Source organism: Xenopus laevis, chromosome 1L (assembly GCF_017654675.1).
Source record: "Xenopus laevis strain J_2021 chromosome 1L, Xenopus_laevis_v10.1, whole genome shotgun sequence".
Classification (NCBI taxonomy): Eukaryota; Metazoa; Chordata; class Amphibia; order Anura; family Pipidae; genus Xenopus; species Xenopus laevis.
In genome coordinates, this window is record NC_054371.1 from 172,185,010 (window position 1) to 172,197,568 (window position 12,559).

Consider the following 12,559-nt stretch of genomic DNA (forward strand, 5'->3'; position numbering starts at 1 on the left):
ATCTTGCTGTAAATTACATGTTTAAATAGCATGTGCCACTAAGCCCCTTTTTAATTTCATTAAATTTACTTTATAATTAAAGCAAACTCCTATTAATTCAGGAGAGAGCCATTCTTTAAACTATCCATAAATACTATCAAATAGGTAAATTTTGCCAATCATAAATTTCAATTTAATTTAGAAGATGATATTCCCATCCTACACTGCAGCTCTTTAAACAACTCAGTGCGGAGAAATATATTCAAATTGCTGTTTGTACAACATCCATCAAAATAAAGTCTGCAGATATTTTGAGTAATGTATTTCATTTGGATGAACACATCTTCCATTTGTATCCGCTACATAATCATCTTTGAATATTTCAAACTAATTATAAACTAGAATTGTGTTTTAAATTGATGTTTTGTTTAAAGCCTCATTTCTTGGTTTCCCTGAAACGTGTCATCCCGCTATAGTCTACAGACACAGTGACCTGAAAAGACACGCATTACTCCTGCGGTGACATATAGTTCTCTTTGCAACATCAGTTTTTGAAGGATCTTGTTGAAATAGGGCATATTAACATGGCATCTCATCCCTGGTGATCAGAATCTAATGGAGTTTTAGCATTTACATCTCTAAAGACCAATGTACTAAATAAAGCACAAAGAAACTAGAATGCTGGTGCAAACTGCAAAATGTTACCATGGTGGCAGTGGAACTTTGCAGTCTACTAGTAGATTCCAGTCTGAAACAAGTTGTGGGTTCTAGAATGGTTGAATTTACACTGATGTGGGTTCTATTTATCAGATAAATGTAAGCCTTTAGCACTATAGAAAACATGTTTGTTGTCCCTTACTCATGCATGATGGCAGGGCATATCTGATCAGTGCATGATGACCTTAGAGATGTTCTCTGTAATTCTGAGGGTTTTCATAAATAGTGGAATTCCTTGTTGGATGATATGGTCATCATAATAAATCTTCACTACAGCAGGAGTAAAAATGTCCAATGTTTCCTTCCTTCCAACTAACATTTAAATCACCGGTGGTGAAACACACACGGTGGAGATTAGGCAAAGTTTCCTTGTTGTGTATATTTCACCATAGGTAATTTGAATGTTAGCCAGTGGGTAATTTGATTGGGTTCTTTCCCTGCTGCTGGGGCGATTAGCTTTCTTTATTCAGACATTAAAAACGAAAAAAAAACCTGCAGAAACCAAGTTTTTTTGGTAGTGCCACGCGGAGGTCAAATTCAGCCAATTTCAGCCTCTACGTGGGCAGTATCCTCTTTTCATATCTGGAACCATTGTGTCTGGCACAAAGACTGTATTTCCATGCTGAAAACAGCCGAGTGTGTTCGCTCTGGAGCTGGCACAATGGTTCCAGATGCATAAAGAAGAGGAAACAACTGCCTGCATAGAGGCTGCATATTTCAGCAGGCTAATTTCAAACCCCATGTTGCACTAGCCTTAAAGGGGACAAAGTCCATGGATTCGGTGTTAACAGAAAGCAAATATATTCCTTTGATGAAGGCTTGCGCTGCATGGACCTCCATCTAAGGCTACTGCCAGATGTAATGGACTCTCCACAGGCCAAGGATCCACTCCTCCACTGCAAACTCTTGCATTTCAGTGACAAAATCCTCTGCATGTACCTGCACCCAGGCCCGGCCAAAGGAAATATATCCAGGTGCAGGCACATCAATAATGGAGGAGCACATGAGGTGCACTTTAATGAATGTAATGGAGCCGATGTAAGCAAAATATTGGTTATTGGTACAGACAAAATTGTTGGACATATAAGAGGTAGGGATTTGATCCCTAAATAACTCCATTTAGAAACTGGATGGTTTTTACTCTCCAGACCTGCAAAGCTTTTGGACTATACAGTGACTATGACGTTACCTGTTATTTCACTTAGTGCATTGCCTCCTTTCCCTCCAATAGGTGTATTCTGCCTTTTTTTAGAATTAAAAAAATAACCTAAAAAGGAGTGCTTTTATCAGCACAATCCTTGATTACTCTGCATTATAAATGTGAATGAGTATTTATACAAGGCTCACTAATATAAAATAAAGCTGCAAGTTTCTACCTTCCAACTGGGGCAATTGATTGTGAGTATAGCTGTAGTTATGTCTTTTTGATGAAATTTCTGATGTTCTTAACTTTTTGTGTGGCTAAAACTAAACCAAAACAAGCTGGCGTTTAACCATCCCACTGTCTTTGTGTGGATACATAAGGGATTGTTTACTTTGTGCAGGCACAGTGTGGAAAGTTCAGTCTAATAGATGACATTTCTGGTGTTCAGCATGAGCATGTTTATGCTGCATTGGTGCTGCGCCTATTAATGCAGGGCCCTTTGGGAACCGTGGAGTTACTGCCTGCTTCAAAGGTGGTAGTATTTGCAGGGTTCCTGCATTAATAAGCACTGCAGCTCTTGATTCAGAACAGAAGAAAGACAATGGTGCTGAGCTATATGGAAATGTGAGGAGCACATGTTGACGCAAGTAATGGTGGGGTTTTTTTTTTGGATAACTGACTGTGGCTGAAACTTCAAGCCAAGCAACTCTGATTGCAGTCATAAATAACTCATATGAACTTGTTTGTAAATGTCCTTCAGTTATCTACATGTAAAAATCCTTGTTTTTCTGCTATTTGCCTGAGCCCAAGGATCTGTACAGAGATGTGTGCATAATATGGATGTGCCTGGATGGTTCATCTAAGAATCTATACTAATATGCATTGGAAAATCAAGATAAAGTGTTGGTGACTGTACTGTCTTTAAATTCCATTTTAATGATTTGTAGCATCTCCCATCATTTAGGCTTAGAAGTTTAATGCATTGCATGCTTATTAATAGGTTCAAAGTTAAAAACTGTCAGACTAAGATTTAGATGACAGAAGTAGCATGGATCATTGCTTAAGAAAGTATGTCTTTACCCAAGTATGGTCAATATACAGTAAGTTATACGTTTAGTTCTGGTTTACAAATCTATTTAGGGCCAATTTTACACAAAACATGCATAATGAGACATACGGTGTTCCACAGCAGCAAACAAGCTTTGCTAGTAAGTGGACTTTAACAACTTAGCTGGGAAACATATTATTCCGCAAATGATTTTTCAAGGCAATTAAATGACAAATGAAATACACTGGAAATATGACCATTACTGTGTTAGCAAGTGTTTGAGAACTCCAAAAGCACTAACATTCCAAGACCGTTCTCTGGTGTCATAGTCATTAATATGCGGTGAAGTCTGGCTGGAATCAATTTAATCTTTCATCAATTTTCTGAGAGCATTAACACATAAGGATTTTTATAAATTAAATAGTATATTCATACAGAATAAGATATATACCTGTAAGTATCTCTTTGTTTTGTTCAAAAAAAGGCTAATTTAGGAAACATATTGGTATCCCATTTTATTACCTTCCTGTAGTATTTATCCACATAGGAGAAGACTATATGGGGCACATTTACAAAGTTCGAGTGAAGGATAAGAATAAAAAAAACTTTGAATTTCGAAGTTTTTTTTTTGCTACTTCGATATTCGAAGTCGAAGGATTTTACTTAGACGGTCGAATATCGAGGGTTAATTAACCCTCGATATTCGACCCTAGGTAAATGTGCCCCATAGATAGTCGAAGGTCGAAGTAGCCCATTCGATGGTCGAAGTAGCCATATTCGACCATTCGGAATTCGAACTTTTTTTCCTCTATTCCTTCACTCGAACTAAGTAAATGGGCCCCTAAGTGTTTTATATTAGTGTTTTAAGCGACAGATTAAGGGGGTTATTTACTAAACTCCGAATGCAAAAATCACGAAAAATGTGTGATTTTTTTTAATGAAATTGCACTTTTAAAAAAATCACAAATTTTTTGGAATTTATTAAACCCTGAGGATGGAAATTCTGAATGTGAAATTCCGTAATCTCAGACCTGTCGAGGTTGCATATAAGACAGTGGGAGAAGTCCCAATGATTAATTGATGTGTGCTGGGTTTCGTGCAATAACCCGAAGTTTTCTGAGTTTTCAGGTGAAAATTCTGAAAAAATCATGAAAATCGGATGAAAAAATCCAAAAAAAAAAATCGTTAAAAATCAGATTATTTCTGGCAAAGCAAATTTTTGGGAAAATGTAATAATAAATAAGCATACAAAACCCGACGAATTTGATCGGCGTTTGTAGCAGAAAATATTGAGATAAATAAAAGACTTTGATAAATAACCCCCTAAGTAATTTCTATTAAAGCCGTTGTTCTCTTTCTGTGACAGTCATCCTTATTTATCAAAAGCACCCATTAATCAAGCCATTGCAGAGTGGGTGTTTGTGGCAAATGCTGGAATGCTCATCTGCTCACCATCTTAAGATCTACTGTATGTTTTAGATACCCCTGGTTTAACCTCATGGGTGAATGTTCTGCTATCACTGGGGTATGGCACATGATCAGAACTGAAAGGCAGCAGACATAAAAAAGGAATCCAATTTTCACTGTATTGGTATGGGATCCTCTATCCAGAAACCAGTAATCCTGATTTACAGGAAGGCCATCTCCCATAGACTGCATTTTAATCAAATAATTTAAAACATTTACAATTATTTCCTTTTTCCTTTGTAATAATACAATTACATCTGGAATTTTATCCCAACTAAACAGGAGGTTAACGATTTACCCTTCCTAAAAACAAAAGAGGGAGATTGATCTAAAGAATCTTTCAGGATGGGTTCTTGTAGTGGCCGCACTAGATGTAAAGCCTGCACAGTATTGAATGTTTCTACTGCCTTTATAAGTACACATACTGCGGATACAATCGCTATGAAACAATATTTCAATGGTTGTTCCAAGGGGGTTGTTTACCTGGCCACCTGTACCTGTGGAGTGCAGTACTTAACGGTAAAACCACACATTGTGCGGGAACCAGGTTTTTGGAACATTTATCAGCTGATAAAGATAAGATTCTGTCTAGGATGGAGGTGTTTTGGATGTATCATCTGAAAACAATAAATACTCAAGGTGGCCTCAATCGCGAGTGCGATCTTACATGTTTTTATTAACGTATATAATTAATACAAATAATTACCATCGTAAGTGTGGCCAGTAGTGGCATTGGCACCATTAATCATCAGCAATCCTGTACCTGAAATTTAAGCTATCCATTATGTGACGGAAATGTCCGTTTTGAGAATATGTTGAATTTATTGATCAGTATTATGTTATTGTATTAACTGACTTGTTTGATTAGTTGTACATTATCAACTAATTTATGCATATTACAAACTTTTCTGGTTTTTCCCATTATGAATTGTGTTTATGAACTTTATTTCATATTTATTAATTATTATATATAGAATATCTTATTGATATGACACCCTACCTACTTACCGTATGTAAGTTACGATAATGTTAATGTACAAAAAATTATACGAGAATTATGTTTAGTATGAATAAGTCCATTTTTCTCCGATTGTAATGTCTAGCTACAAGCCCCCATTTGTTGCAATCTTTTAAATGTTCACATGGTTAGTTTCAGCACAGCTTCTGAGAAAGTGGCTTAGCCCACGAAACGCGTCAAGTGTGCCCGGGAATGTATGTCCTGCTCTATTTTTTAAATGAAGACCTAATAAATTACGGATTTTAAAGTCTGCTGGTGCTCCGTGTTCAAATAATTGTTTATCTTAGATGATTCATTTAAAATGCTCCATGAATGCAATTATGTTAATATAAACATTCCTTGTCATATAAATGTAATGACGAGTAGCAGCATGGAACTGAACATTTTTTGTGTTTATATAAGTATATATATTTGCACCTACGTATTATTCCAGCTACAGTGTGTGTGAGTGAAAAGAAAACAGGGCAGACAGGTTGAGAACCCTTTTAATTCTTTCACCATGCCTGTCAAGTTTACCAGTATAATCCAGTCGTAGAAGGAGCTGGAGCCGTAGATAGTGAACCCACAAGCGCCTCACACAACCGCTACCCACCTGGAGTGGAACAGGGAGCAGGGTTGTGGAGAGTAGCCAATGAGACGATAAGCGAAGTACAAGGGATTAGGCAAAGTCGTGGTCAGGAGGTCAGAAGGCAGGCAGCGAGATTCGTAAACGATGAGACAGGCCGATAAGTCGAGACAGGCAGCAGGAATCGTAGTCCGGGTACAGGCAAGGGTCGATAACAGGAATTCAAGAAGTATAGAGACGCTAGGGTTTCAGTTAAACAACCTAATAACCAGGCAATGCATCTCAGTCTGAACCAGGTTTAAATATTGTTAGTTTGGCGCCAAACTGGCGTCTTTCCGCTGGCGTCGCAGTACTGACGCCAGCACGTCCGTCTTAGGCGTTTTCGCCCCCGCGTCCTTGCGCCAGCGACCGCCGCCGGCACCTTCGCGCCCGCGCCCATCGCCGGCATCCTGCGTCACGCGCCGGCGCGCATTAACGCGCCCGCGCCGAACAGAACGCGGACCCAGTTCCTCACAATGCCTTTGTCCTTTGTTTCCACCAATACTTTGTCTCTGTGTGTTCCCCTATAATCACATTGTTTTATAATGTATCTTCCCCCTCACTTTTGGCTACCATGTAATGCAAAATGGCATAGAGAACCATTACCTGACAGAAATCAGTTCTTGACTGTCTTTATCTTGTGGTACATTAACTACAGGTACTAAGGTAAATAAATAGTTAACAGAATTTTGACTGGCGGATCCTGCCCACATCTGCAATTAAGCTAAGCCTTCTGGCAAAGGCAAAGCAAAGCACAAACAGGTGACTTAAGAGGAGATGCAAGGCAGGCATGGCAGCTGATTCCAATTTGCACATACAGTATCTTAAAATGTATTTTCCTTTTCAATAGTGTTTAAAATAAACATTTTCAAAAGTGTTTAAAATAAACATTTTCAAAAGTGTTTAAAATAAACATTTTCAAAAGTGTTTAAAATGAACGTTTGTATTGGGGAAATTTTGTCTAATAGTCAGTTAGACATAGCAGCTGTGGTTTAAAAAAGACACACATTCTACAAAATCACATTTTTTCTCCAAGAAACCTCACTAACGTCTAGCTAGGTAACTAAGAATGGGAAAAAGCTCCTTGATTTCAAGAAGGCAATAGATATGTCCTGGATCAACTTTGTATTAGTAGATAATTTCAATATTGTATTTCTTACTTGCATTTCCTTTAGGCATTACATAAATTGATGAATGTGATTATTTAAACCTATACTTGAAGGCTAATTTATTAAACTATGACTTTTTGCCGCCACAAATCCAAAAAGTCGTAGAAAAAAAAAGCTCAACTTTTAAGCGATTTATTATGCAATAAAACTGACACAATTCCAAATCGATGTAGAAGTTAATGGCAGAGGTCCTTTTTACAACTGGACGATCCTTCTTTGAATGTGGTTTTAAAGGTCTTCTGTGTTTTTGACTCTGGCTTTTGTGCAAATTCTCTGCAACTTTTCCCATTTGTACTTTTTCTTTTCGGATCTTCTAATAAATTTCATGAAATTCATGGTTTAAGAGAAAATGAGTTTTGCCATTATTTCAAAAACCTCAAAAACCACTAAAATGAGACTGTTAATAAAAAAGGCCTCTTGGAGTAGGAAGCAGCAACTGTTGGTGTGGATGTGTGTTTTAGGTGATTGAAATAAAAGGTCTAGGAAATACATTATACACAATTATTAAAATGTTAATTTAAATGTTTTTGTTGGATTGAATGTTCAGATGGAGTTATTGCTTAAAAGCTGTTGATTATATGAATTCCCAGTAACTACTCGTTCCATAATGTAGTTAGCATTGCTGCCATGAAACTGCAGAAAACGATCTAATTATGTATTTTTGTCTTACATGAAGTGACTTTGAAAAAGACACGCTTAGTTGAGGCTGAATTAAAAACACATCCATCAAACTCAATCTTACGCTTAAAAAGTTTCCCCAGGACTCCCCCCCCCTAAAGTTGTCTCCAGTTTACCATAGAAAAAGTATTAATACCAGTGCCTTGTATTTACTTATATGCTTGAAACTATTGAATGCTATTGGTTTCATTTCATGTAATGGATTCTGGGACATGTAGGGGCCGATTCACTAAATTCGAGTGAATGATTCGAAGTAAAAAAACTTAGAATTTCGAAGTATTTTTTGGGCTACTTCGAGCATCGAATGGGCTACTTCAACCTTCGACTACGACTACGACTTCGAATCGAAGGATTCGAACTAAAAATCGTTTGACTATTCGACCATTCGATAGTCGAAGTACTGTCTCTTTAAAAAAAACTTCGACCCCCTAGTTCGGCAGCTAAAAGCTACCGAAGTCAATGTTAGCCTATGGGGAAGGTCCCCATAGGCTTGCCTAAGTTTTTTTGATTGAAGGATATTCCTTCGATCGTTGGATTAAAATCCTTCGAATCGTTCGATTCGAAGGATTTAATCGTTCGATCGAAGGAATAATCCTTCGATCGTACGATAGCAGAATTTGCGCTAAATCCTTCGACTTCGATATTCAAAGTCGAAGGATTTCAATTCCTAGTCGAATATCGAGGGTTAATTAACCCTCGATATTCGACCCTTAATGAATCAGCCCCTAAGTCATTCTATTTACATAGTGGGCGCTACACGGATTCTCTGGAAAGCAGAGAAATCCATCACATTCGCTTCACAATGGAACAAGGCAGAGAAGGCACTGGATCACTTTGTGAGCCTAAAGTAGAGCTGGGGAACTTGTCCCTGAGATTCATGGTTTCATTTCAAACAAGTAGTTTAAAAATAAAAGTTGTTTTGTATGTTTTTTTTTTATTCATAGTGATCCCATCTCAGTGTAAACAACTCTAGCTTGGCCAACTATTTTTGCTTGTGCAAATGCATAATCTACAGGGTGTATATACAAATAATTGTATCTTACTATATCCCGTTAGATGACTTTCTTAACATATCTTAAAATTATCAGAAAAAGAAATTTTTTGTATACATGCATAGCAATATCATTATATTAAATGGCATTAATACATTTTGTGCAAAAAGCAGAGATGTGTATTTGTCTATGTATTGTAATATAACTAACATGGACAATGATGTCAGTCATCCCTGATTTGGCCAGTCCTACTACATTCACTTCAATCTATTCATTAAGAATTCTAGTATTTTTATGCCATTTTCTATAGGAACTTTTAATAGCAACTTGCTTTTGCCAGGGTTAATATTACAAAAAGATTGCTGTTTCTATTGAACAGCACAGTGATGTGGTTGCACCCTCATTGATTTATAATTTACAAAAATGTTTAGGTTGAGCACAACGTTCCCTTTTGCTATAAGCCTGATTTTTCACTGGCTTGTTTGTATTGTAGTAAAAGTTGCAAATGACACATTCCATATTGGGAAGCATGGTATACATAGCCAAATATAAGGCTCACTTCTATTCATTCAATTTGGGTGCATGCTTATATGAATAGGACTTAGAGGTTTGCTTAGTAGTGATGGGCGAATTTCACGCGTAATTCGCGAAACGGCGAAAAATTTGCGAATTTCACGAAACGGCGAAAAATTCGCGAAACGTTTTTGACGCCGGCGCCCGTTTTTTCGACGTCGGCGCACGTTTTTGACGCCGGTGCCCGTTTTTGACGCCGGCGTCAGTTTTTTCGAAAAAAAATCTTTTGACGCCGGCGAATTTTTTCCGCGAATTCTCGCGGCAAATTCGCCGCAAATTCGCGCCTGGCGAATAAATTCGCCCATCACTATTGCTTAGTGTACATTGCAAGGGGCTGTTATGTTAACAGATCATTTTTTATTTTGTCACTTAGATTATATTCAAGACACTAATACAGAACAAATAGAATGAGCAGTACATATTGTTTTTTTAGTGAATTAAAATAGTAGCCAAATATGGGAAGAGCCCTGCCATTGTCAAATTGAGTATTACAGCATGTAAACATAGCATGGTACATACCTGAATGTGAAGTTAATAAAATGATACATTGTATTATATGTTTTGAAAAATGAGGTACTAAAGGAACAGTAGCACTGGAAATGAAAATATTTTAAAGGAATCAAGATCTAATGTAATGTTCTGCACTGGTAAAACTGATGCTTTTGCTTTAGAAGCATAACTGATGTGTAGTCATAGGGGTATCCACTCTAAATAGAAAAGGCCCAGGTTACATAGCAGATAAGATCTGCAGAATAAAGTTTCTCCAGAAAGGGGCAAAATCCGAGAATAGGGAAATTAAGTTACATGACACATATCCTCCAACAGACCTGTGGTGTACCTGAAAACAGTTTATACAGTTTAAGCGGGCATGGTTACAAAACACATATAATTAGTTTGATTTTGCTTGTGCAAATGAACACTCTTTGAGTCCCACTCCCTTCAATGAGTTCTAGCAAATTTTACTCATGTTAATTGGTGATGTTCTAGCTTTACGAACACTATACATTATGAGAAATACCAAGAACATATACAATGCTGCATGTGGTATCAAAATATTATGTATACAATATCTTTGCAAGGTAGGAATCACACCATGGGGCTGCAAAGTTGGTGAAAAAGCAAATAAACCAAATAATGACTGTAGGGTTTGTACTCCATCTGTTAAAAGATACAGGTGCTGGATTACAATTATAGGTACACATAACAGCCAATCCCCAATAAGCATTTAACTTACTACAAGTGAAAATAATTGAAAGACCTAATCGACTACTATATGCAACTGGTTTGTGCAATTTAACACCTATGTTAGTGAGTAAGCCTTATAGTTTTTATGTAGCGTATTGTATCTCTAATGTTCTCCGTTTGTATATTTTGTAGTTGAAAAAACTTTGTTCCAATTTGAATGATTTTTTAAAAAACTGTTGAAGCTGTATTCATTTATTTCTTATTTTGTTGACAGTGACAGAAAGTCGTGGAATAGTAGACAGCATACAGAGGTTTACTTTGCTTCCAACTTACCTTCCTGTGAGCTATACGATTCAACACAGTGATGTTTCCTTCTCCCTTAAAGAAGCAAACCAGGACATCATGAGGAATTCCACTTTGCAATCCAGAGTTGAGTCATTCCTTATTTATAAGGCAAAGCAACAACCAGTAATCAATGCCACGTATGGACCATTTGTTGTAGAACAACCTGTACCGCCAGATATACTTTTGATTCATGGCCATTTTGAATCTACGGAGAAATTTACATTTAACTGGAAAATTAAAGCCAATATCCTAAATGAAAAAGTTTATGCTGCCAAACCCAAAGTACAGATTTTATTTTACATTGTGGGAAGAGACTGGGACGACTACAGCACCACAGAAACCCTTCCTTGTGTAAAGGTTTTTGCTTTTCGTGAGACAAGAGAAGTAAAGGGGATCTGCAAATTAACTGGGGATGTAGGGTTGTGCGTGGTGGAGCTGGAGCTTTTGTCTAGTTGGTTTGACCCACCAACGGTGGTGGTTGGTCACAGAAGGATGTCAGAACAACCAGAGGGAAGCAAAGTGGAATTATACTATGCCATTCAACCAAGCAATGACAAGGGAGAATGTATCAAAGAAGATAAAAGGAAAAGTGGTATGCGACCACAACAGATTTACATGGATGACACTGGGCCACCACTTCAAAGGATTGGAAGTGTTTACCTCTATCAGTCCAGCAACAACCATTCTTTCTATGAAATACAATTGGATGGTAATATAGTCATTCGTTCCTTATTTCGGAGTGTAAGGAAAGGTGACATTTTAACATTCTTTGTGTTCATTTTTAAAAACTCAACTCAAGCAAAGTTCAAGTTAAGGTAAGTTCTGCTTAAATTTTGCTGGAAATACGCATTATAAACTAATGTTTTTCCACCAGAAAATTCAGTTTGGCATTAATGGACCGACAGTGTTAGCTGTAATGAAGCTTACTGTTATAATACATTGTGCTAATTGATTCAATGTTCTGTAATTAACACATGAACACGGCACTCATTTATGATATTGGTATCTTAAAAAGATGGTTCATTAGTGAACATTATACTAAAAGTAGAAAGATATTAAGTGCTCACATAGTGTTATATGAATTTCTGCCCTTGGTGTATTCAGATCTGTGCTACTAAATTCTTGCATGAAGAACTGTCCCTTATCCCTACTATGTATATTATATTAAATATGTCAAATAACACTAATTATACTCTTACCTAAAAGCAATTATAACCAACAATATTGCAAGAAGTGAGCTCCAGGAAAGACTATCCATATAGCAAACACGTTTTTTGTAAACTATGCAAATAGGAGCATCAATTGTTTGATTTTTCCACTGCAAAATCACTAAAGAAGGGCATAGATATGTTTTGTTTCTTTCCATATAGAATGCTGCTGCAGGTACAGTAGCAGGCCCAAGATTAATTTTTATTACATTAGAGGTAGAAGATATTTTTGCACCCGGGTTAGACCGTGGCATATTAAACTTAATTGGCTAGGCTGTTATGCTCCCATATGTCAGTTTGCTGTTGACATTTTATTTATATTTACATTTATTTAAAAGGAAACATGTGATTCATTGATACTTTATAGTGAGTGAGATAGACAAAGATGAAGATTTTCTATAATGGATATTAAACACTGGGGTATTGATTCCA

The 12,559-nt window shown here is 36.9% G+C and overlaps 1 protein-coding gene across 1 annotated transcript in view; it reads left to right on the forward strand.

Annotated features, from left to right (window-relative positions):
* tmem132d.L (transmembrane protein 132D L homeolog) overlaps positions 1 to 12,559 on the forward strand; it is a 431,717-nt gene that overhangs the window by 138,149 nt on the left and 281,009 nt on the right. The window contains exon 2 of the mRNA XM_041567229.1: positions 10,849 to 11,734. Coding sequence (XP_041423163.1) covers positions 10,849 to 11,734 — 886 coding nt within the window. The remainder of the gene's footprint in view (positions 1 to 10,848; positions 11,735 to 12,559) is intronic.